General features: G+C 42.1%; 1 protein-coding gene across 2 annotated transcripts in view; it reads right to left on the minus strand.

Moving 5' to 3' along the window:
* NDST2 (N-deacetylase and N-sulfotransferase 2) overlaps positions 1-24805 on the minus strand; it is an 88034-nt gene that overhangs the window by 20488 nt on the left and 42741 nt on the right. For both annotated transcript variants that reach the window (XM_066324048.1, XM_066324047.1), the window contains exon 3: positions 3454-4847. In XM_066324048.1, the coding sequence (XP_066180145.1) occupies positions 3454-4446 (993 nt within the window). In that variant the 5' untranslated portion in view covers positions 4447-4847. The remainder of the gene's footprint in view (positions 1-3453; positions 4848-24805) is intronic.

The following is a 24805-nucleotide window of genomic DNA, read 5'->3' on the forward strand; positions in this document are numbered from 1 at the left end:
TGATGTCATCCAGAGAAAATAAAAACTGTACTCAGAAGAAATCAGGGAAAGCCACAGCACTCTGACTGTATTGGGAGCTTCTTTGGGACTCAATCCTTTTTTAAGATAACAGGGTGTCCTTGGCATTGGAGTAATACAGGGCTAAATCTCAATGCAACTCTGCTTTATAAGCTACAAAATTTTTAACTTTCAGAAGTGTTTGCAAAGAATTTAGTTGTTCCACACAAACCCTAAACGTTATCTATCTCAGCTCCCTCTAACAAGAGGCAAAAGAAAAGGAAGAAATAATGCTGAGAGTCAGATGCTGGGAAGAGAAAAAGACTCTAAGAAAACAGTACATGGACAAATGAAGAGAATGAGATGATAAAAAATGAAGGAAGAAAGCTGAGTGCTTTTGCAGGCTGTTCTCAATGCTCGTGCAAAGCATACTAGGAACGTGTGGCAGAAACACGGTCTTGGCAGATATTGCCCCAGGCAGAGTGTGTTTGAGAGGAGTTCCTGCAGTTTTCTTACCACCCAGCAGCAGCACTGGCAGAGCTCAAAACAACACTGGCAGGAAAGAAAAGCTCTCATGGTACTGGTATGTCTACCTCCCCTGCAGCCTTAGAATCAGGGAGTTAAAAATTGCTGAGTACTTTACTTGCAGGTAAGATCGTCCTCTACAAATTTAGAAAGGCAGGAACTGGCTGACAATCACCCTCACTAGGCTCACTCTTCTGCATCCTCACCATTCATAATCCAAAATGAAATTACTGTCCTTGATTTTCACTTTGCTTGCTCTCAGACTCACTTGCAATGATTGCTCACTATTTATGCCCTTGCAGAGATTATCAGCAAAAGAGGCAAAACCTCATCTACTTAATCTTCTTTCCTCATACCTAAAGATGACCAGAAAGAATCACAAAAGCCAGATCCTTTTGCTTTAGAAATGGCTTGTCTTTGTTGGCCAGTTCCACAGAGGTTTGGTAAATTCCAAGGATTATGATTTTTGAAGAGACTGAATGTGGAATAAATTGAGAAGAGAAGGGATTCTCTGAGATTTTGTTTTGTTAATTATGAGCGGCTCAAATCTCTGGTAAACTCTACAAAGGGAAAACCTTTTCTTTGTGCAACTTCCAGCTGTTCCACTTCTATTGAGAACTGCAAGTTCCTGCTGCAGCCCTTCAGCAGAAACAGGAACACAAGGGTTATCACCTTTAAAGTAAGCACAAGCACAATTCCTTTCTTTCTTGTTAAAGAAGAAAGCTATTCAGCTCTCCTTTAAGCATCACAAATAAAAACATTTATCTTGTGTAAGACATGTGGCCATGGGCATGTGCTTGATCAAATTATATTCAATGCTTTCTTTTAATAGTCATTTTGTCTGGGAAGGTCTCTGAATGTGGACCTGCATACGGGAGAGGCTCACTGGGACAGCAGAGCCAATTTTATACCTTCACACAACATCCAGTCTTCAAACCACTACCCTGACTACTGTAATCTAAGCTTTGAGATAAGGAGCTGTGTGTTGAGATATCAGCCCTGAAACAGAGCTTTCATATAAAAGGCCAAAGAAAATGCCAGCTGTTCTGTTACTATTATATCCCCTTCTCTCCCCACGGTGAGAGACTATCAACAAATCCATGTAGTTATTTCTCGCTTTTAAAAAATAAAAATTCATTAACCTCGCGTGGCTCTGCAATCAGAGAGCTTCTTTTAAATGGATAAATCTGGGTTTTATCTGCTTTGCCTGAGATTCTCTGCTTACTGATCACAGATTATTCCTCCATTCCACCCTGTTAAAACCCAAACAAAGCATCTTTTGGAATAATCTTGTCTGGGTTGGTTTTTAACGGTACTAGAGCAGCCTTTGTTCCCAAGAGCTTTGGTCACCTATCCTGCCTTCCCACGTGGGTCTGTAACCTGCACAAACACTACAGAGGTGAGAATCTCTGCTGGTTTGGACTAGTGCCTGCTTAGGACCAAGATAAGATTGTGATCCTTCACAAAAGAAACGAAAAGAAAAAAATTTTCTTTCAGAACATTTCAGCGCTTCAAAACACAGGGACACTACAGTGAAACGAAGAAAATGTTAGCATTTTCCTTAAATAAATGCTACATACAAAACATAAAATCTTGAAGTCCTAAAACCTTGGAGGTGAACTGAGACATATCCTGCATGGATGCATAAAACATGTAGAAAAGGTGGGAAGACTCCTAGGGAGGTGGAAGAGGGCTCTTGGGAACACGCAACAGACAAGGTTCAAACCTGTACAACAGTATTCTTCTTACACCTTTGCCTCAAATATTTTGTGCCTTGGATGTAAGTTTAAAGGGTGCTTCACCTTGAAGTTGTTTTGGAAACAGACTAAAGCAGTTGCTGTCACAGGCTTACCATCATCATGGCTGGAACCGTCCAGGACTCACCTGAGGGCAAGTGCTGAATGGGCATCCAGAGCATGAACTGTGAACAACCTCAGCAATCCTGAGAAACAGGCAGTGCGCCCGCCTCAATGGCTACAAACCACAACTGACGGGGAACATACAAAGGAAGATCTTGGCTCCATGAAACATCACATGCACATGGATCACAGACTTAACAGAATATTTTATCATGTACTTTCAAGGACACAGAGAACCCGAAGGAGCACTTACCTTTGTTACCTTTTTCCAACTTATTTTTATCTTTGCCTGTCTCAGTTCCCTCTCCTCCACAAAATCTGCCTCCTACCCATAACCTTTCCTAATCTGTATTTTATTCCAGGAACTGCCAAGGAAAGCAAACCACAAAGCTAGCATCTCTCTTTCTCAATAGTGAGGCCACAGAGATGGTTCTCAAGAAGGCTTCATTTATCAACAAATTCACCACGTTTCTCTGGTAAATTTGCTGATATTCCCAGCTCAGGGATGAGGGTTGCTGGTGGCAGACATGAGAAGTGTGCAAAGGGTAAGAGAAAACCCTTCCTCTCTCAATTTAGTTGTGTGCTGAAAAGCTAAATAGCTTAAATACAGATTGTATCAGTTTACACTGCATGGACTGGCCTATGGTTTTGCAATACAGTATATACAGCTTATACACATCATAAATAATAAAAAATACATTATTCTGTTCTATTCTAACACAACTTGCCTTTCCCTTTTGAACAGCAGAGTTTACAGCTACAAATAGGTTGGCATAGGAAACCTGCATATACTTGTTCCTTACATTAAAGAGGAGACAGGATAGACTACCACAGGCATCTTCCCCATAAACTGAGAGAGGCCAGCTCCTAAAGTGCTTCATTTAAAACTGCAAAACTATTGAGAGCATCACACATGGTGCCTCAGCATCTTTGCAGGCTAATTCTCTGTATGAGTATGACTGCAGCAATCGATGCTTTCCCTCAAATTAAATTCTACCTTGACTTTCTTGGTATACCACACACACTAGAAATCCATCTAGAACCTCTGGAGGTGTCTACTCCTGGAATTTACCTCTACATCAGACACCTTCATGCGAGTGCCCTCCTTTCCCACAAATATATCATCGATGTCAACAAGGATATAGCGATCAAGCGTGAGACAGAGGCGTTTGCCAGTCAAGTAGGCAATGGCATCCACGAAAATGAGTTTGTGCAGCCAAAAATTGAGGTTATTGCCGAAGAGAACCCGCTGGATACCATCATGCAGACCCAGGTCCTGCATCACTGTGGCATGCAATGCTTTATGAGTGGCCAGGTGAGGAATGGACTCCGAGGATTTCGTGCTGGCCAACAGCACTGGCTCATAGGTGCTGTGGTTTGACTGAAACACAGTCCAGTCATCACCAGGCAGAGGACCCTGCTCCACCTCATTAGCCCGGGTGACATAGAGCAGGGGAGCACTAGGATTGATGTGATAGTCCCGCAGGCCCAGGTTGGAATGTAGGAAAAGGGGGAAACCCTTGAGCTGTGCACTGAGCAGGCTGTTCTCATTAGCTTTGAAAAAGCCTATAATCCCCACTCCATACTCTACACAGTATTTGTCTAGCAGCTCTCGGTTCCAAGCATCTAGATTCACATATTTAAGGATGTTCTCATAGATAATTAGAGCATAGCGTCCTCTGTCTTTGTCTGTCAGGGTGGGCATATCCCCTTTGCCAGGGGCGATCTCTGTCCTGTATTTAAACCGGCTGGATTCCAGGATGGCCACTATTTCCTGCCCCAGCTGGGAGTAAATGCTTTCCACAAAGACGAGCACCACAGGATCTGTGCGCGAGGTGTCCACGGATTTCGTGAGCCTCCAGCTGGCCTGCGGTGGGATCAAGATGCGGTGCTGGCTGCTGCAGTCACTGAAGGGCAGGGGTGGCGGCTCCTTGATTTTGGGACTGTTAGTGACGTAATAAGCCAGGATGCACATGGAGATCAGGCTGAAGGCAATGAGCAGCAGGATCAATCTGTGGAGCTCCAGCTGTCGCACGTGCCGCACCACTTTCCACAGCTGAATCATGGTGAGGCGGGCGGCTCACCCCCTCCTCACGCTCCGGACCCGTGTCGCACTTGGAATCTCCAGCGCCGCTGTGGCAGCACCCGGCAGCCGCTCACCAAAAAGACAGTGCAGCTGCAGAGAGAAAAAGCTAAAGGAAACAGCTACAAGGCGAGACTCCCAGAGATCTGCCATTTATCTCAGGTAACCATGGCCCTCAATTCCCATCGCTCTTTTATGTGCTTCCTCGGGCTCCTCTCCTCTCACTCAGAAGTCTTTGGGGGAGCAAGGTTTCCAGAATCTCGTCTCCAATAAAAAATCAGTCTGTCATTTTGTGCACAAGCAGTTTCAGCTCAGCCTTCCCAGGTGTCCTGTTTCTCATTTAGCTGTTTCACATTCACATGATGGCACCTTCTCTTTGCATCCTGCAATTTAAAAAGAAAAAGTCAATTCTCAGTATGATTTCAGCATTTAACAGGCTTGAGACGAAATGGCAGAACTAGCAGGTGGTAACTGAGCAGCATCACTAGCCCACCAGCAAGGCTGTTCTCTAGGAAGTGTCACACCCCATTTGTGTAGGAGCTGGACAGAACAACCAGAATGGCCTTTGGAAGAAAGGTCCTGACAGTGCACAGCAGCTCAACACGGACTATGGGTGAGATTCTTACACACTAGAGCAAACAGAGCCAAGCACCTGGCCTTCTCCCAGCCCTCTGCAAGACACTGAACAGAAAACACCAAACGCTCTTATTCTAGCCTGTATTTCAAAGCTAACAAGAGGAGGAGAGAGCACTCTGCAAGGCTGCCCCATTTGTCCTGGGAATTCAGTTTCTTCCATAGGTCTCAAAATACAGCTCTGGAGAGGCTTCATCCCTCAGGCAGCACAGAGGGCGGGGGGCACAGGCTCCCACGCACTGCACACTTAATGGTTGCCAACTGATTCAGCGGCACTTGGAGATGAAACATCTCCTGAAACCTTCATCGCCTTCTCTCATATGCCACTGAAGAACACGAAGCCAGTTTTAAATCACCAACAGCATGACATAAATTTGGGTTGGTCTCAAAAACTCGAGAAGGAAGCTCTCTCGCCTCCTGCTTTGTGTTCATGGCAGCAGACTATTTCACCATATGTTGTTATTTTTCCAGGGAAAAAAACACCCAACAAAGCCAACAAATACCAAATAATCCAAAACAAACACCAGAGAAACTAACTAAATTTCTCCTTGGTTTAAAAATAAAGTAAAACTCACAGACAAGTCTTCTCCCTTACCAGCAGTGTGACGTACCCACAGCAATACCCTGGTGCCCTTCCTGGGATACAAGCACATTTTTGGGGCACACCTGCTGCCTTCCCCAGAACAATGCAAGAACACCCTCAATGCCAGATGCTGCTCACCAAGTCAGTCATGCTTACAATGAGCTCTCTGTAAAAATTAAACTGCCTTTTTTCTTTAAAAAGCCTTTTTAGTCACCCCCTCAGCTTCTGCAGACGTGCTCCATCACATACAGACCCTCTAACCACCTGCTCAACTGGCACAGATTGCAACACCAGGAGGCAGAAGAAAGCAAGAGCAAATAATATTACCAAAAGAGATCATCATCCTTCCTCCATTCCTCCCATTTTTGAGCTTTTCTGTTACTACCATCCTGATAAAAAAAAGAATATGAGAAGACTAGTTTGTCTAGGAGTTTAAGGCATACCTAAGTTTCTTACATAGTAAAGCCACGAGTTTCTACCAACTAGCGCCACCAGAAAAAGAATTACTTGTGAGACAGGTACTTATTTTGTAATGTGTATTACTAGCCAGAAAAAAAACCCTTCTGAGTCAGGGAAACTATCCGTTCATAGATGAGGCCAAAAGTCCCACTCTAAAGACTCCCACCAGGCTGTTTTCCAAACTGCTGGCGCATCTTGAAGCAGAGACAAAAACCACAAACAGATTTTATATGAAGAGATATAATACTGCTAACTTTATGACAGCAGATGGATGAGAATCAGAGCGCTCTTTACACAAGCCTTATGATGATCATTAAGTATTATCTCAAACAACTCCTCTGCTATAAGCTCAGCAGAGCAGGGACTGGTTTGTGTAGTGCACAATGAAACCTTAGCCCTGATGAGGTTTTCAGAATAGCTGCAGACTGTCAATGTAAAGTATATCAAACAAATAATTTTCCACTGGAGAAACTGAGACACAGCAGAAATTACTGAAAGTTGCACTGCAACACAGCAGATGGATCAGGATTTTTGGTAGAATTATCCCTGTTCCCAAGATTCTGAATGGATTTGGTCTCCATTCCCCAATGACGCTCTGTAATGAAGAGCTAGCTTTGGAAATCCAGCTCAGTCAACGACAATAAACTGTGTTTTCTTCATCTCAGACAAGTGATCATCTTACAGTTTCGTCTTTACATACTATTAACTTTTTCCTGGAAAAAGGACAGAGGAGAGAAAGTGAGAAATAACTATAGGAAGATGTAAAAAACAGAACTCGTATAGTTTTTTTTCTTTTTTTTTGCTACTGATTTTGAATAAATGATTCCCTGGACAGAGCAAAGAACATGACTTCTCAAGTCAAGTTCAGTCTCTGTAATACATCCGGAATTTCAGTGTGTCAGCACAGTACCCAAAACCAAATGCCACCTTCCAAAAGCAACCAGGAAAATAGCCTTTCCAACTCCAGAACAAGCCCTTCCCATCTCACTGACTCTGCAAGGAAGACCCCAATGTTATCACCTTCCTGCTTGGCATTACAGCTCCAAAGCTGCAGAGAGGCAGAATTCAGCAGGGCAGAGAGAGGTAAAATCAGAGCATACAAAAATGCTGTATCCTTTTAATGAGGTGAATTCCTTGTAAGAGAGAGGAAGACACTGTTCCATGCACATCACAATGCTGCATATATGAGAAGTGATCTTCATTCTACTCCTGTGCAACAAATTCATGCTGAACACATCACTCAGATTCCAATAATAGTCAATTTTGATGGAGAAACCTGAGAATTCCAAGCTACTGCCTTCCCAAATAACTCACTTCCTTTTGCTTTTCAATCCCACTGAATAAAATAGAAACATAAAAATTATTTTGGATTTAAAGATTCACTATCTTAACACGTATTGGACGCAACGTTCTTTTTGTAGGAGAAAATAACGTAAAGAGGAACTCAGGAGCCCAAGTGTTACTTCTATGAATTTTCAAGCAAGTGTTTCTGTGGTAGAATTTGTGATCTAAACACCAGGGTAATAGTAAGAAAATCAAGAAGATGCTGATTTATGCAAAAGCCTGGCAAGGTTCTACTTTTACAACTCTTTATCCCCAAAGCATCAACATGGAAAACACTTCCCTGGCTTCACTCATTCATCTCTCCAACTTAATTTTTACTTTTGAACTGTCTCTGTTTTGTAAAGAACTGTAGCTTCGGTTTCCCAGTTATCAATTTAAAGATCAAAATCACAGGACAACTGGATTATTCTGTAGAATAAGAATGAAACCAGAGTTTAAGCTAGGTTGCCACACCTGCAGTGCCCAGCTGAGGGGCACCAGGGAGAACAACCCCCTTTGCTGGGCACTTCTGAATCACAGCAGTGTTTTGATAACAATGATTCCATTCAAGCCTCTAGCGAAGCTCCCAAACAAGCCCCCATTTGTTACATGGGTGAGCTCAAAAAAACAAATTAAAAAAAAGGCCTGTATCAGATTGCTGCTCAAGAATCTGTCAGCTCCGATCTCTTTAACAAGGCTTCACAGCCAGGGAGCATGCCAGCTGGCACAGGATGCATTTCTTTCTTTGGGGACTGCATCAGCTGGTTTAGGTTCAAATGAAAGGAGGAAAAAAAAAAAAGCAACAAACAAATACACAGAACAAAATTTATATTAAAAGGCAAGAGAACTGTCAGACACCAGTCATACCTGAAAAGCTGAGAAATATCTATACTGGAGAAAGAAAAGAAAATAAAAGAAAAAAAAAAGAATTACAGTGAAAATTATTCCCTCCTAAAGGAAAAGAAAATACCTGTGTCCTCTTTTGACATCAAACTCCTGGGAATCTAACACTACAGAAAAAAAAAATGTTTCTAGATAAATTGAGGTCCACTCTGAACTCCTGCCAGGACTGCCCCAGTATGAATTGTAGGAGGTGGCAGTCAGAATGCACAGCAAGAATGAAGTGTTCAGAGGCCCAAGGACGCAGGCTCGGCAGGCACCCGTCCGTCCTGCCAGAGAAGCATCTCTAGATCAGAGAGCATCAGCTGTAAGGTCAGCTATCCCACAGATCACAGCATTTACACAAAGGCTTCATCGAACTTAGATGTTCTGTTTCCTAATGATATACAGTGTTAATGTGAAACATAAACTGCTTTGTGAATTATCAGCACAATTATCCATGTGCTAAGCCACATGGCAACCGATGTGATATGAAAGCAAGATAACAACCCCAACCCTGTGGTTTTAACATCTGATCTCCAGATATTTCCAGTGCTTGGAAATGATTGTGAGAGATCAGTACAAATGCTCAGGACCAGCACTTATCCAAAACCACGGACCAGAATAGAACTATTTGGGGCTTCTGGTACATTCATGCCAAGGGACACAGAAGATTCTGGGTATCATCTGACACCTTTATCAAGAACTGTCAATGCATTCCTAGCTGAGCTGCAGAAGGTCTAACAGCCCAAATCCCAGTGTCACCAGTGTATTTCCACATCCCTTTTCATTATTCATAACATAATCTCTCCATCTGGAATGCACAGCAGCAAGATCTTGCCTTTGTCCACAATAGCTCTATTTCAGAGGCCTTTCTTCTGCACTTCCTGTGAGATGCTTGTTGCCTCGGGCCCCAGGGGGACTGCAGTAATTGAGTTACACAGTAATCAGAGAAGGAATCTGATTGATTTTCCAACCCATTCCACTTTAATGGTGTCATCATGACACAAAATCCCTCATTAGTCTGTTCCATTCTGAGACCCCACAGCCCCTCTCTTTGTCTGTGGTGGTATCTGTATGCCAGGCCTCCAGATACAGCCCCTCTCTCACAAACACGGGGAACCTGGTAGGTAGTGTCAACAAAACACAGCAAGCCACACGGCAAAAGAATTAGTAGAAAACTCAGGAGAATGAATGCTGCTTGTATTTCACATATTGGCAAAAAAAAAAAAAAAATCGTGGAAATTACAGCCACATTGCAATGAAATTGCCATGCTCATTTTTGGGCTCTGGCCGTGTGTTTCAGCTAACATTCACTGCCAGTTGAATCCTGCCACGAGAGACTGCCTAAGGAATACAAAATTCAGATCAAAGAGGCAAGAAACACTAATGGTGCCCATGCTGCTCTGACAGACAGGGCTGCAGCCTCCAGCCAGCTCTATGTTTTACTTGGGCAAGTCCCCATCCAGGGAAAAGCCTTCTCTCAGTACAGACCTGGGCTGAGACAGGAAGCTGCCAGCTGGCCAGCAGGCTCGAGATGTACCAGTCTGATATAAGAGAAGCCTTGTGTGATGAAGTAATAATTATTTTCATTCTTAAATTATCACCCCTAGACAGGTATGTAACTTCACACCTACAAACCAACAAACTGCTGTCCATGCTAAACAGATCAGCATGCACTCATCTCATCCCAGCCTGGTGCAAACCCAACTGCAGCCTTGAATTTACCCCTGTGCCAGTGAAATAAAGTCTGAAGACAACATGAAGAGAGAGATCTTGGAGAGGCTTGCTCCAGGCCAGCTTTGCAGAGGGCTGCACAGAGATCCCATGATTCCTGCAAGGTTCTTGGTGTTTAGACATATGATGGGTACCTTTGTTGGCAGAAGATCTTTGCTTTCTTGCTCTTTTATACTAAAAAACCCCAAAACAATAGGTTTACTTCTTCCCATGCCAGTGACAGAGGCATGGCCCAGCATCGCCTGTTAGCAACATAAACCAATCCTTTCCCCTGAAAACAATAAGGTTCTCCTCGTAAGAGCTTCCAGGAAATCTGGTTTTCAGCTCCCTGCCTTCTCCCCATCGCAATAAACTCACTGCTTAGGGTCATTACAATTGACCTGACTCATTTTCCAAGCAGGAGAATTTCAAACTCTTACACTGAGATATTCCCTCAAGTTAAATGTCAGAACCACAAGTCTCAACAAGTTTCATGGTCTCAGTATAGGAAAAATTTGGGAAAGGAAAACAGTTTGTTGTCTTGTATTTTCAGCCTGCTTAAAGAGTGGATCTGCAAATAAGGAACCTGAAGAATTGTTAAAAAAAAATCAAACAAATAAAATTTCAGCCTTCAGCAGTGACTGATGCTGCCTGATAAAAATAATATGTAGCTTGGCAGCTGCACACCTCTGCTGAAATGAAAAGGAAAGACTACAGGTATTGTAGCAGTGGATGTGCTCACACAAGTCAGAGCTTTCCACCAGCTGAGGGGATGTAACTGCTCTGGGGATGCACAGGTCTCTGTAATGCAACTGCTCACAGGAGGGAAAGGAGACGTTTTCCTCAGAGATAACTGAAGGCATGCATCCATTCCTTCATTTCACATGGTACTGAGCCTTTAAAATCTAGGGATCAGGCCACCACAAGAACAACAGTTTGATTCTGGCCATACCTCTCCTGTTTTGTGCCTTTCCTGACACATAAGTCTGTACCCACTCTGACCCTAACCCTTTTCCCACACCAGGGCATAATGAGACAGCAGCTCCTCTCTGCACCCAGACAGGCAGAGCTGTGGGACACAGAGCCAAAGACAGTGCAGCCTAGAGCCTCGCAACACAAAGGTGGTCCAAGCTGCTCTACAATCCACCCCCAGGTGGGAAGTGAATTCTTCAGTCACCCCAAAGGGAGGGAATACACCACCTCCATTTCACCAAGAATCAACACATATGCTCTATCATGGCAGAACATCTCCAACTCAGCTGTGGGAACAGGAAACAGAGGCAGTTCCTTCTGCATTAGATATGGACAAGAATCTCATTTCCATTCTCTCATGCTCCCACCTTACCACAATTCAGATCAACTATTCTGTTCCAGAAAGCAAAATGTTTTCTCTGGTGATTTCTCATAAGTAACTTAATCAAGTGGGGAAATACAGTCAAACAGGCAAAACCAAGAAAATTCAGTGTCAGTCAGAGTTGAAGTACCTTAATATAGAATGTATATTGTGAAAGTTTATCTGTAATTGTTATGAAAGCAGCCTAACCATTCTTCCTATGAGGACTTATAAAATTTCCCCTTAATTAACAAGAGGCTGATCTTCTATATTCAGTTGCTTCCACCTGTCACATAATACACAGGAGACAATATTTTACAGTTGGTTTTATCTAGGAACATATGACAGTAGGCAGCAGGTTTAATACCATCACACTGAAAGTTTGTCCAGACTGACACTAGAAGGAAACTGAAAGTATGCTCTACCAAATCTTAAAACCTCAGAGAAGCTCTTGTGCTCACCTGTTCTGGTTCATTTGCACAAAAATTCAGGGTCAGAATCTGCTGGGCTTGTAAAAGAACATGTCCCCAGCTGTGTACAGCAGCTCCCTCCTACCTGGATTCAACTGAGATGTTCTACTCACAAGTCCTCCACCCAGCGTAATGTTCATAGTGTATCTCCCAGCCTTTGCAGTACCTAATTATCCAGTTCTCTATTATCTTGGTGTGATTGAAATAAGTCTCTTGGACTCAGAGAACAAAATATTCACATTTTTTGCCAGTAGAGGATGTATAGAGGCCCCCTGCACAGTGGAGTGAGGCAGCTCCAGCCTAGTGTGGTTCTCAAGGCCTTGATGGACCCCACAGCAGCTTCACACAGTTACTTTTCCACAGACAAAGGATGTGTAAGTGACAGGAGGACAGAGACTGCTAGATAAAAAGTTGTGACTGTTGTTAAGACTTCCCTGTCTTCATGTGGGTGGAATTATTTAATTTTCTCTCAAACCATCTGTGTTTTCAATTGTTACAAAATTGCAGGCAATGCATACTCATTTCCACACCTTACACTATGCCATGCTCACTACACAAACAACAATCATTTCAATCCTGTACCTTCTGTTTCCCCTTGTTTCTACCTTGTTTTCAGATAATCAACTCTCAGAAACAAAACTCTTTTGAAAAGACATACATCTCAAATATATTCATTTTAAACTGTACTGTAATTACATGTCACTAGTTTTAGTCTTCCTGCCATTTTCTAGACTTAATTACTAGAGTGGGTGCTATTTTCTTGCATTTTTAATTACTCAACTGTGTATGAGTAGGATTTTTTTCTGCTATGAAGCACTGCAACTTTAAAATATTCATTCATGCATTATGAAGTTCAGGACCTCATTAACATCCTAATTAACAGTACCCAGGACAACTCAGGAAAAAAAGCTGCCATATTTGCAATCCAATCTACCCTCTGATAAAACTGAACTTTTGTCAGGAAAGCTCAAGAGTTCTGAGCAAAATATAGATCTCTGTTTTGGACTGCAGTTGAAATAAAACTGATCTGGGTATTGAAAACTGCAAGGTGCCCAATTACAGGTTTTGGAGACTAACTCTGCTCTCTTGGGAACTCTTCCCCCAAATTTACAGGTAGTAGTAAAATTCCCAATGAAATGCAATCGATTACTGAAAACTGAATTATTTTTTTTATTTTTAACATGGCAACTGTTCATGTGTTGAAGCACAATTTTTTTTTTCCATGAAGAAATTTAATATTGTTTACTTATAGGTTCTCTTAATGAAAAAACATGCATAACCTTTGAGGCAAAATAATGGAGTCAGTCTGTGCCATTTTTCAAGCTTTTTTAAGTATTTACAGGATAAAACAACTATGAAACTATTTTTGTTTCACATGCAGCAGTAAGAGACAAGGACAAATGATATCAGAAGTGAGATTTAAGAAAAAAGAAGCATTCAGAACACAGTTGATTATGAAACTTAGTCTAACATAACATTAATGTTTTCAGGGATTCTTTGGCTTTCTTAATAAATCTTCAGCTTAGTTCAAGTAAATGAACTGAAAACAGGAAATCCCAATAATTTTTTTTTAAAATCCGTGATCCAATTGCCTTATCTCAGTTGGAATAGAAAGAAGAGACTTGCCAGAAAAGCAAAATTCTCTGTAAGTAGTAATGTTCATCTGCCTGTCTGGTGAGGTCTTCAGTAGGACAGAGCATATTTCTTTGGTCTAGCCTGGTACAGGGTATTCAGTCTGTAAAATGCATTAAAAAACCCCAGTAAGTTGATCCACCACTTGCATACAACATAATCACTTCCCAACACGTATTTCTACTAACACGGTGGGTCTTGTGCTTGTTTTTGTGGAAAGACTTGTTCCACAAAGGAAGAGACACAAAATGGTTTAGAAACAGTGAGCAGATTCATCTCCTGCCTGCCTCTGTAAGCTTGTCCGTGCTAGGGAATAACAGCCACGGCAGCATAATGACCACCTCAGTGAGCTGTGCCATGGCAGGAGCACTGCTGAGCACCACCAGATTTGCCCAGAGCCCTGTGTTTTCTATTTTCACTTCATGCAGGTTCATCAACACAGCTGAACTTTGTCTATACAGACAGGCTAGCTGATGACACTTGTTGTAATACAGACACTCATTTTCCACAACCTAGCAACTACTTTAAGATAAAATGTGGCTGCTCTTTAACAGCATATAGAAAATACGGAAGTATGTGAAAAATTCTGCACTCAAAATGAGAAGGGGAATTTATCACTAACAACTGTATGAAGACCTAACACACACAGTGCTCAACAAAATGTGCTGAATACATTTCTTTATCTTGCCATACGTACTATCTCACATTAAGAAACATGACCCAGAACAGCAGATATGAGAAAGGAAGGCTACAAAAGAGAGACAATTAGTCAAGTAAACAACTTGGGAATGACTGCTGGAAGAAACGGGTTCAGAAGAGCAGAGCAAGGGAGGGAAGGTTTGGCAGCAGAGACTGGGAGACTGTTCCAAGAATAGGAGGCAGCATGAAACAAAATGCAAAGCAGAGAGTAGGATGAAGAGATAAATGGAGGAGTACACAGCGAGTCAGAGGGGAGTAAGAGAAAATAACAACTCACATTGCTTAAGGAGGCAGAAATGTAGTGCCTAAAGACAGAATTTTTCTAAGACATTAGGTCTAGCTTGCCTACATTTAAAAAAACACAGGTTCTCTAGTAACCAAAAAAAGCATGGTCTAAGAGGCTTAACAATTCATCTTCAAAGATGAATTCCACCAGAAACAGACCAGCATGGTTACAGCTTATATATTTAATGCTGACAGAGGAGGGCTCATGCAGTCCGCACCTCTGAAATTCACCATGTCACACAACGTTCCAGACACACTGCAACATTATTGCACCCATATCCTGACTAAAGGCACGGCTGGTTTGGTAGTGAAAAATTTAACACGCCTGCTGTACTCACTGCATTCATGTACTCACTCCTTTCCTTTGTCCAGAGGAAAGGATTCTGGAGCAATGGAAGGCAAGAGCTGCACTGAGGCAGTAAAGTTGCCACAATTACATTTCTACAATGCTTTTTGCCCTTTCAGTTGTGAACTGTGTCCCACACAGAGACAAAAGTGGTATTAGCTAGCTGACAGTTTAGACTACCTACATTAAAGGACAAACCCAAGAAACATCATAAATGCTGAAATTTCATCATCAATGTTGAAATCCCAAATTCAAATGTGATAATTGATCTTACTGAAGTAACCGATACTTTATAGGTTTCGGATCACTTAACACTGTATCTTGTGCACACACATGATGTGAGAGAAACAACTGCATTTAGCATCCAAGTAATTCAACCTCGACTTTGCAGCAACATTATAACTAAATAATTAATGCTTTCTAGTAGCCTCACATTAGATTAACACTATACTTCCAGACATGATGTTTTCCCCCCTTTTCTACGCAACAGTGCAAATGAGAGAGCAAAGGCAGTCTGGATCCCAACTCTGAAGTTTCCTGCCTTCTTCATTGCAAACAAAGCACAAGAATTAAATAAGTTTTAGCTAGATAGCAACTTTGAAGAGTTATGTTACTAAAAATATATAACGATAAATATATTTCAAAATCTCAGATATTAATTTTAGAAGTTAAACACAGTAATTAATTTTAACTCTAATGATTTGGTCTACTTAACTCTCACATAATTAATTTGGTAGCTGAAATATAAAGATTACAGTTTTTTTGAAGACATGCTGTTTTCTTATACAACAAAGAAATGAAGCCTGTAAAATTCAGTCTTCATTATGAATCTGGGTTAGTGTTTCTGCAGTAATTTGAAATGCTTTGACTTTGTCCCCACTCTCCTCTGAAGTGCTAAGTGACTTGCAGAATATCTGTGATTGCAAGTGTTAACAGAAAGCACATTCAGAGGACCTGCTGACATCTTGGTACCTGCAGTAAGAATCCTGCCCCAGTGGTTTCATGTTTATTTTTGCCTGTATTCCCCATTGCCTGCCTGTATTTTTCCAACCAATTTAGTTGACACGACCAGGCAGCATGGTGAGGCAGCTGCCTGCCACTGGATACAACCCAGCCTCCTCTTCGCTTGCCAGGTGCTGGCTTTGCTGCCTGACATCCCTCTCAGCTGAGAGGGGATATAGACAACTGTGCAAATTCACCAGTATCATCCCACCCAGGAGAGCCTGAACGTCATTCTCTTCCTCAGCCACACAAGGTGACCATCTGGCAAATGCCTTGGTCATTTCAGCCTCAGGAAACCCAGGGATGTGGTGCCCCTGTGCTCAGTCAGGCTGTCCCTGGGAAGCACTGCCAAAGGCCACGTGTAAGGGTTATCAAGTTTTCTGCTATCCTCACTCACCTTCTCCAGAGCAGGGGCAGGGTGACTGTTTTCTAACTCGTTCCTGCACACATAAACTAAGGACCTAATTTTGTCCTCCCACCCAAAAGCCAATTTCCCAAAGCATTCAGAGAGGAAGACACCACAGATGAGCTACAGGTGAGGATTCTGTGTTCAGAGGACCAACACTAGGAGCTGCCAGAGAAACTTCAGTGCCCTGAAGCTTCTGTTGGCTGTTCGGCTTCTGTCTATTTGTGCAGGGTTAGAAGAACAAAAGGACAAGGAGCATTACCACAGGAGATGAGACAGGGTGGGACATAAAGATTTTAAACTTCCTCTTTGTGCACTGGTCCACAAGCAGCAGAAATGGGTTCAAAGAATCTTTGAGACAGTGAGAGTTCTTCATGTTCCCTCCGGGAGGGAGCCAGACATCATCCCAAAAGCTAGGGAATTCAAGGGTAAGGCTGACTTCAGTCCTTTATTCCACTTTAACCTTGATGCGGTTACACATTTCCAGAACTCCATCCGGAAAATGGGAATCACATTACAAAAAGACACTGAGCATCAATGTCTCTACAGCACTTTGTGAATGTATCAGAATGAATTGGTGTCCTGGTGTTACCTGGGTAAAACACAAACTTCAAAACAGTGATAAGGGTGGGACTGCCACCACCTGCTGCTCTACTGCAAACACACCAGAGAACCAGATCCGAGACAGACAGAAAGTCAGAAATTCTCCATCAGTTCTCAATTAGCAGAAGGACTGTAACTCACCTTGGTTTGCTGACAACATAAAGGCTACTCCATGGAAGGGGTGAAAATTCTCTTCCCCTCCACTGCATTTTCCAGGCTCTCATATATTTCTTTTCCTTCACTGTTGCTATTTGCATCAAAATGGGAATCACATTCATTCAACACGAGCCACCTTGGAGGTTAAACTACTGGCACTGACATTTAATTTATTGAAAAGGGAGAAGACAGAGAGTTGATTTTAGGTCAAACCGTTTATATGAAGAATCACCTTGGACTCTGCAAATGCTAAGAATACAAATAAAGAGGAGATATGAGTCCCCTATTTTTATGAGAGAGTTCCACCTCCCTGCACAATGCTAAACAGAGTAGTCCACCAACATTTGCAGGCTGAATCAATGCCAGGAATGCTTCCACCTCAGGAGTAACACCTTATCTTCTACCCCCTGCTCCTTACAGAAATACAAACCAAACAATCTATCAGTGGGAGACACCGAAGGTTTGTATTACGTGCTCTCCCACATTCCTCATCCTTCACCCCAGGAAGATCTTTTGGCCTTTACACAAATACATTCTGCATTTGAATTTTCAGTATAAAAATTATTTACTTATTCTGAAATGAAGCACATGATATAGAGTGGTCACTAAGCACCACAGAAAGGCTGAAAAGCTGCAACACACTAAAGCAGAGAGAGGTAAACTTCTCCATTTGGGTTTTTTCAGACCCTCCAAAAAGGAAGGTCTCTGCATAATCTCAGCTCATATAAGGGGTATGAGAAAGCAAGACTATACTATGTTCATACAATACCTAACTTAGCCTTTTGTTTGGAAGAAGGCATCACGTTGACTAAAAGCAGCTTTTCAAACAGCAAGCTACAAGACCAAATTCCTTTGAGGAATATTTTGCATTAAAATTGGCTTCATACTTGCAATGAAATACTCCAGAACCATCATATTCTAAGAACAATGAGTGCTCCACTCCACAAACCCCTGGGCTGGGCTTGCTGACTCTATAGTGAGTTTGTTATTGCCCTAAGGGAGCATTAGATAATGAAGAGCTCAGAGCTCTTCCTTTCACTTCATGCCTGGGCTCATCATAATGTGTGCAAGCAGGCTTAGTCTGCAGACATTCATTCTTTACATCTTCCTCCTCCTATTTTCCAGCAACTCAACAACATTTTTTACAAATGAACACTATCAATTGTCTCTTTTGAAGCCATCACTTTCTTTACAGTGTTGCAGAGACTAAGACGAAGTTCCCAGCTTTCAAACACAACTGAATGCTTTTACTGCACCAGGTGACTCTATGGTGAAGCGTGAGAAAACCGGCGCCCCACAGAGTGGTAACTACTCTAATACCTGCTCCTGTCCAGCTCTGCTCTACAAGTGGCACTTCACCCTGCTGGAAGAAAAATTCAGCAAGGTCCAGATGTGTGAAAAGAGGTACAACAACAGAGACATGTCTATATATACCCAAGTGGTAACACCAGGCTGAACAAGGGCCTTGCAACGAGAGCTCAACTGTTCCTTGAGGCAAACAGCTGCTGCACTCCTGACACGCCTCTGACATACTGCAGCATTTTACTGTGCCTAACATGGCTCTTCCACAGTGAAGGACAGCAGCAGAGTTAACAACTTTCTGTTGTATTTCATCTAAGGTGAACAGTTAATACAGCATTTCAAATGGTTTAGAAAAGTAGAAAATGTTTATATAGAAAGAGCATTTTTATTTTTTAGTGCTTTCCTTCAAATGATCAAAGCTGAAAAGCCACATAAGAGACTGTCTGACAATTTCAGCAGTGAAGTAAGATCCAGTATTTTTTGAGTTAGCAGCAAGTCAACCTTCAACAGGGCTCTTTGGCTCTCTTTTGGTTAAGCACTCCTATCAAAATATACCTTTGCTTTATATCTTTGGGATTCTTGAACTGAATGACTTATAGAAAGGCCACATCCTAAAAAAATACAGAAAAAAAAATTATTGCAGTTTTAGCTAACCTGAAACATCTGACATCACTTAAGCAGAGACCATCACTCTTCCTCAGTCTTTATGAGCTGAACTTGGGGAGTGAAAGAGAAAGGTAGAAAAAGTAATTGAAAACTGTGTCTCCTCTTGCATACAGCCACATTTCAGAGGGCAGGTTTTAGACAGGAAGAGCTACATCTACACTGTTGCTTAACAATGCAGGCTGAATGTAGTAGCTTAATGCAATGAAGAAACTTATATTTGTTACTTTAAGATGAAAAATCAATGACCATTAGGAAAAGAGGCCTTGTGAAAAGCCTCAAGTCTATGCTCCAGGCCATGCTCTTGCTTTACACATCTGCAGTATCTGGCCAAATTTCAGAAGCATCTGTACTATCGACATGAACGTGACTGGTTAATAAAACAATGTTTTCAAAGACCCAAATTCTGTTTAATGTGCCTTGACCAGGAGAATGCCATGTGCCATGGTAATTACATGTCAGCCCAAGGATCAAGAAGTTTTTAATGACCAGAAAAACCCTCAATGCTCTAAGTGAATCTTTTTTCCCAAGAAACTAAAAAAAATGGAAATCAGAGTGAACCAAAGGATCATCATTTACTAGTCTGTGGTGAAATAAAAAAGAATATCTGTAAAAATTTCCATTTCTAAGCTTTCATCTTGCTAAATATTAACTAAGCAGAACTAGCTTTGCTCTTGAAATGCAAACGAGAATTTAGATTGCTGTGTGACAAAACACTAGCAATTATGCTTTAGTCCTCAGGAAACATATAAGGCATCATCTAATTTTTAAAATGTTCTCTTTAATGGCTCTGATCTTTACAGTGATTTCATCAATTACCAATATTGCTGATATCTCTTCATCTTTCAGTCTGGTACTCAAGACATGAAGCGACAATGAAGGTTCAAGGGAGTGTCTATTTATAGTGCAGCATCAGCAGCAGCATAGGCAAAGGCGTGCACAGCTACAACCACCTTCCCTGTGCTACTCAAGTGCATTAATGAGCCACCAGTTCATCACAAGCCACATTCCATCCTCCTCCAGCACATTTCAGAACCTGAATTTAACCCAGCAGCAAGGTTAGATACAGAGACATTCTGTGGGGAGGAAAAAGGAGAGCAGGGGGAGGCAGAGGAGAAGGAACTAACAAAGAGCTTAATGAGCAAAGAACTATAGCAGGCATATCAGTATGAGATACAAGCCCTGCCAACTCCACTTAGTGCACTGCCTAATACAGTCACTGAATAGCAGCTCCTCCATCCTCCTCTCAAAGCATTGTCCTTGCAGATAATGACTCGTTAACAAGCAGTCAAACAGCAAGGCATGAAAGAAAACAGTGTTTCCCTGTAACAACCTAGGTAGCACTTAGACAAGGAATAGCGAAGATAGGAACAAAGATTAAAATTCCTACCTTTAAAAGTGAAATCCTTACTCTATCCAAAGGGGTCAGACAGTCAGCAACCCAAGGCAAGACATGCAGCCAAATGGAAAGCAAGAAAGTCTGAGAGCTGGTCTTCCCAAAAATCCTACAGTGAGCTGGCCTTTCTGGAGAAGGGCAGCCGGGCTGCACAGTTGGTAGATGGATAAACCATTAGTAGCAGTGGCTGCAACACCTTTCCTTTACTCGGTGTGGCCAAAATCTCTCACGTCATTTTGTGAACCTAAGGATGCTGTAATTTTAAGCACAGGCAAATGGAAAAATGTAAATAGATTCATGCTATGAAAAAGAGCACATTAGTGCTAGGCATAAGCACCATTAAAGACTAGCTGCTATACCACACCATACTGCAGCTACAGGTAGGTGGTGAGCATAGCACAGTCTCACATAAACAGTCCAAAAGCACAGCTCCCTTCCCCCCAGAAACTATCTTGCCTTGCAGCTCCTCTCTGAAAAGCTTCCATGTCACTCCGTGAAATCTCAGGAACAATAAGGAAGATGGTGTGCAAAGGAAAGCATGGTCCAGTGCAAAAGAAAGCATGGTCCAGTGCTCAGTTTATCATGGCACACGGCAGATTCGAGACGCTCAGCCAGGGTGGGAACAGCTCCATTCCTTCCTCCTCTTACACACTGTGCATCTAATCACGGTAGGGCGTTGAACTCCATTTGCACAGCAGACAATGGGACCTGGCAGCAGTTCAAAGGCATTTATAGCGAAGTGACTGAACCAGCTCAGTGCTGGCGCAGGCAGGCGAGGATGCAGAGCGCTCCACTTTCCTCCCTTTCACTACTCAGGCTGCAAGGCAGGTGCTGCACCATGGGCAGCCACTTCTCCTTTTGTTAAAGTGCCATGAGGATCAAGGAGGAAACCGAAAAGGTACCACTACCAAGAACAACAGCACCTAAACCCACCTCAATAAGGCAGAGGGAGGTGGGGAGCAAGCGGGGGGAGAGGGAGGCAGAGAAGAAAGAGGCTGGCAGGCAGGCAAAGGGGGAGAGTGAAAAAAGGGAGCCCACAGACAGCACTGCCTGGCACCCTGACAGCCTGCTGCCACAGTTCATCTTCTGAAGCTGTCATGGGTTTATGGATGCCTCTAGACTGACAAGCTGACAAGATGAGGGAAACTACACTCAGAAAATGTATTCAGTAGCAGTAAATTGCTTCTCTTGCCCTAATGGGGCTTGCAGCTTCACTCAGGGAACTGATCTCATTTGGGGAGGTGCAGGGAGCAAATCAACTGTGTATATTCAGACACTATTATTGGAATCTGGAGACTGGAATAAATCTACAGAGGGACAAAGAAAAATCACCTTCTTGTGCACCACTAATAAAAAATTAACACGTTAAAAGAACAAATACATAAATCTCAGATTATGCTCTGTCCCTATGTAAGCATTTTTGGTAGCAATGGTTGGGGGGTGGGGCGGGAGCCAGACTCCTGAAAGCCTGAAGAGGGGCTCTCTACTTCAAACCATGACAGAAAACGGTGTTGTAGAGACGCAGAGACAGGCAGGAAAGCAGGCACTTTCAACCACAGCAGCATCCTCCGCTCTTCAAAGATGCAATGCCCCAGGTGCGTTTAAAGTTGTATATCCTTTCCCAGTCAGGGTTTGGGAGTAGAAGGCTTTCAGACAGGATGACACACTAGCACACATCTCTAGAGGAGTTCTTTTAACAGGAGCTGACAGTGCACAGCAGACACTTCTGTGGTAAGACAGGGAGAGCTTAATGCAATGGAATGGTACAGGTTATTAGCAAGCACTCTGGAAGAGGCCTGAATCTCACTGATTCATCAGCTGCCATCTCAGTTATAAAGTGAAAAAAGCACCTCCTTAAAATTTTATCCTGACAATAACAAACTAAGAAGTAAAATCAGAAACAAGGGCCAAGGGTTTACCTTGCTCTTGGATTTATCTACTATGATTTAACCTGCTTTTGTAGAATGTCCAGCTTTAAGGTCTGCCTCAAAGATATTTCCTACTGTCTCATTGCTTTGACAGGAGGGGAAAAAAAATCCCTGGAAGCTAAGGCAGAAAATGTTTTAAAATGTTTATTAAGAGTAAATCACTTTCCTTTTGAATTAACAAGAAAACTCATTCTGAATAGGCACACAATTATGTATTCTTTCTGTCCTATAATGGCACAGTGATTTGCTCAGTGTTTTTTAATCCTAGAAGATATATTACAAAAACATTACATTACCTTATATTACTAAAAGCCCAGATTTTTTTCATTCATTTATTTAACATGAAAACTGAAAAAAGCACTGAAGTCTTTCAGAAAGAAAAGCACATAGACACAAAGATATTTATTGCTAAGAGGCAAATAAAAGACAAGGTGCTGAGGGATAAGGATTACACACATAAAACTAGAGCTGCTGTCCTAATCAATCAATGGAAGTTAAATGGAAGTTGAGCACCTTTGAAAAATGTTGTCTCCACATCTAAGAGAGGAGATAGTTCTCTTTTTTGCCTCATAAAAAAAAAAATCTTCTCACATACATGTCATGCTACAATGCAGCACTGCAAATCTGCAAACCTCTTTGTGAACTGTTGATGGATGATGCTGGCAAAAAATTTCAAAGAATCGTAACCTAAAACCATTAAATTTTTTAGCTTCCAGCTCCTGTCTTTGCCAGTAAACAAACCCTTTCCATTCAAGCTGCAGTATGCAAACAGCAGATGTTGGAAATCTCTTGCTATTCCACTAATCAGAGAGATGTCAGAAAATTCTGACTCCACACAACAAAGAACCAATTTTTAGAATAACCAAGAATTTCATTATGGGTTTCCACCATACACTTAATACACCTTTCTTCAGTCTCCAGTGCTTTATAGAGATTCAGGCTTACTGGACACCTGCTGGTAATCTTTTCAAATCTATTCATTTAGAAAATATTAGAAGAAAGAAAGGAGAATTACTACTCATCCATATATATGAAGACAATTAACTTTTGCTCACTGCCAAAAGTCACAACTTCAGTATTTCTCTCAAAGGCTAGATTTCCTCTTCTTCATCCTCTTGAACCAAACCCCCTGCCCTTTCCCATGCCCTGCCAACTCACACAACTATTCCACAGTATCCCCTAGATAGTGGAAGCAGAGGAATAATTCAGCCCAACTGATGTTAAGCACCATTCAGTACATGAACTATGTCCTCACGCTAGCAGGTAGTTATGGTGAGATTTCAGTGGTGTTTTTCTCAAGAGTTACCCCGCCATAACACAATAATGTAGCTCTGCATAGTGCAGGTTTGTGTTGATTATTTCCAAAGAGCCCTGGAAATCAAGGAGGAAAGGATGGATATTGCTACCAGTTAACTAACAGTTTCTACTGCTGCCCAATTTAAGGACAGTCTCCCCTTCCCAGGCAGCTTCCCAGTCATTGGGATAACCCCTAAGGTCTTTCAATAACATGCTGTGTTATACACTGGCTGTGATATACAACAAAACCTTTCCAACACTACTGCAGGATCTTGATATTCGCTACTCAATGGATTTAAATCACATCGTGACAGTAGAGGCACAACTGCAGAATTATACAACACCAGAGCAGAGGGTCTCCACCAGAATCAGCAGAGTACTTCTGAGGGGTTCAAAGAAAAGGCTACCAAGAAAACCAATCCAATCCTCAGAAGTTTTAATTCACTGTAAAGGTGTCAGTATCTTTATTAGGTAATTTTTTCAGATCTGTGAATTAAAACAGATTTAAAAAGTAATTTTTGTGAGGGTAATGCCCAGAAAAATGAAAACAAACTCAAAATATCTAGTCACAATTCAGAGAAAATTCTCTTTTCTGTCACTGGCTGAAATTGTGCCTGCTGCAGTATTTCTGAACCAGCCAGTATCTTTCCTCTGCTTCTAACATTCATAATTTGGAAAAGTCATCTGAAAAACAGAACCAACAACTCAGAGAAAGAAAGGTGTCTTTTCGAGTCCCTACACCTTAAGAAAGAATCACAGTTTTTACAAAAACATTAACAGTATTTGCAGTATCTCCTCCTCACCAGGGTCATACTGTGTAATGGCATAATTTCCAAGTTGTTGCTAAGACCCAAACCTCTTGCTGTGTTTTGTATCAGCAGCTTAAAAGAGTACATTATACCAAGGTAAATATGTTTCAACTAAGCGGCCTTAGTGTGTAAATCACCCAATCTTCAAACACTGCTCCATCTTACCTGGGAGTGTGGACAACCCCTGTCTCTGGGACCCAGCTCTGCCTGCCGTGCTCAGCCCCTGTGGAACTGCCCCATCAGTGGTGGCACTGCTGCACTGGCGTCACCCTTGCCTTCTGAGTGCCTCAGCTCCCACCTCTTGCTGTACCCTCAGAGGCTGGTGCATAGCAGTAGCAGGAAGAGATTTAAAAATCAATGGAAACAATATTCATCTCTTGTAACTGTCAAGTGTGCAGGTCTTTTCTGGGAAGCCCTCCAAG

The sequence above is a fragment of the Sylvia atricapilla genome, chromosome 8 (genome assembly GCF_009819655.1).
Source record: "Sylvia atricapilla isolate bSylAtr1 chromosome 8, bSylAtr1.pri, whole genome shotgun sequence".
In the NCBI taxonomy this organism is placed as follows: domain Eukaryota; kingdom Metazoa; phylum Chordata; class Aves; order Passeriformes; family Sylviidae; genus Sylvia; species Sylvia atricapilla.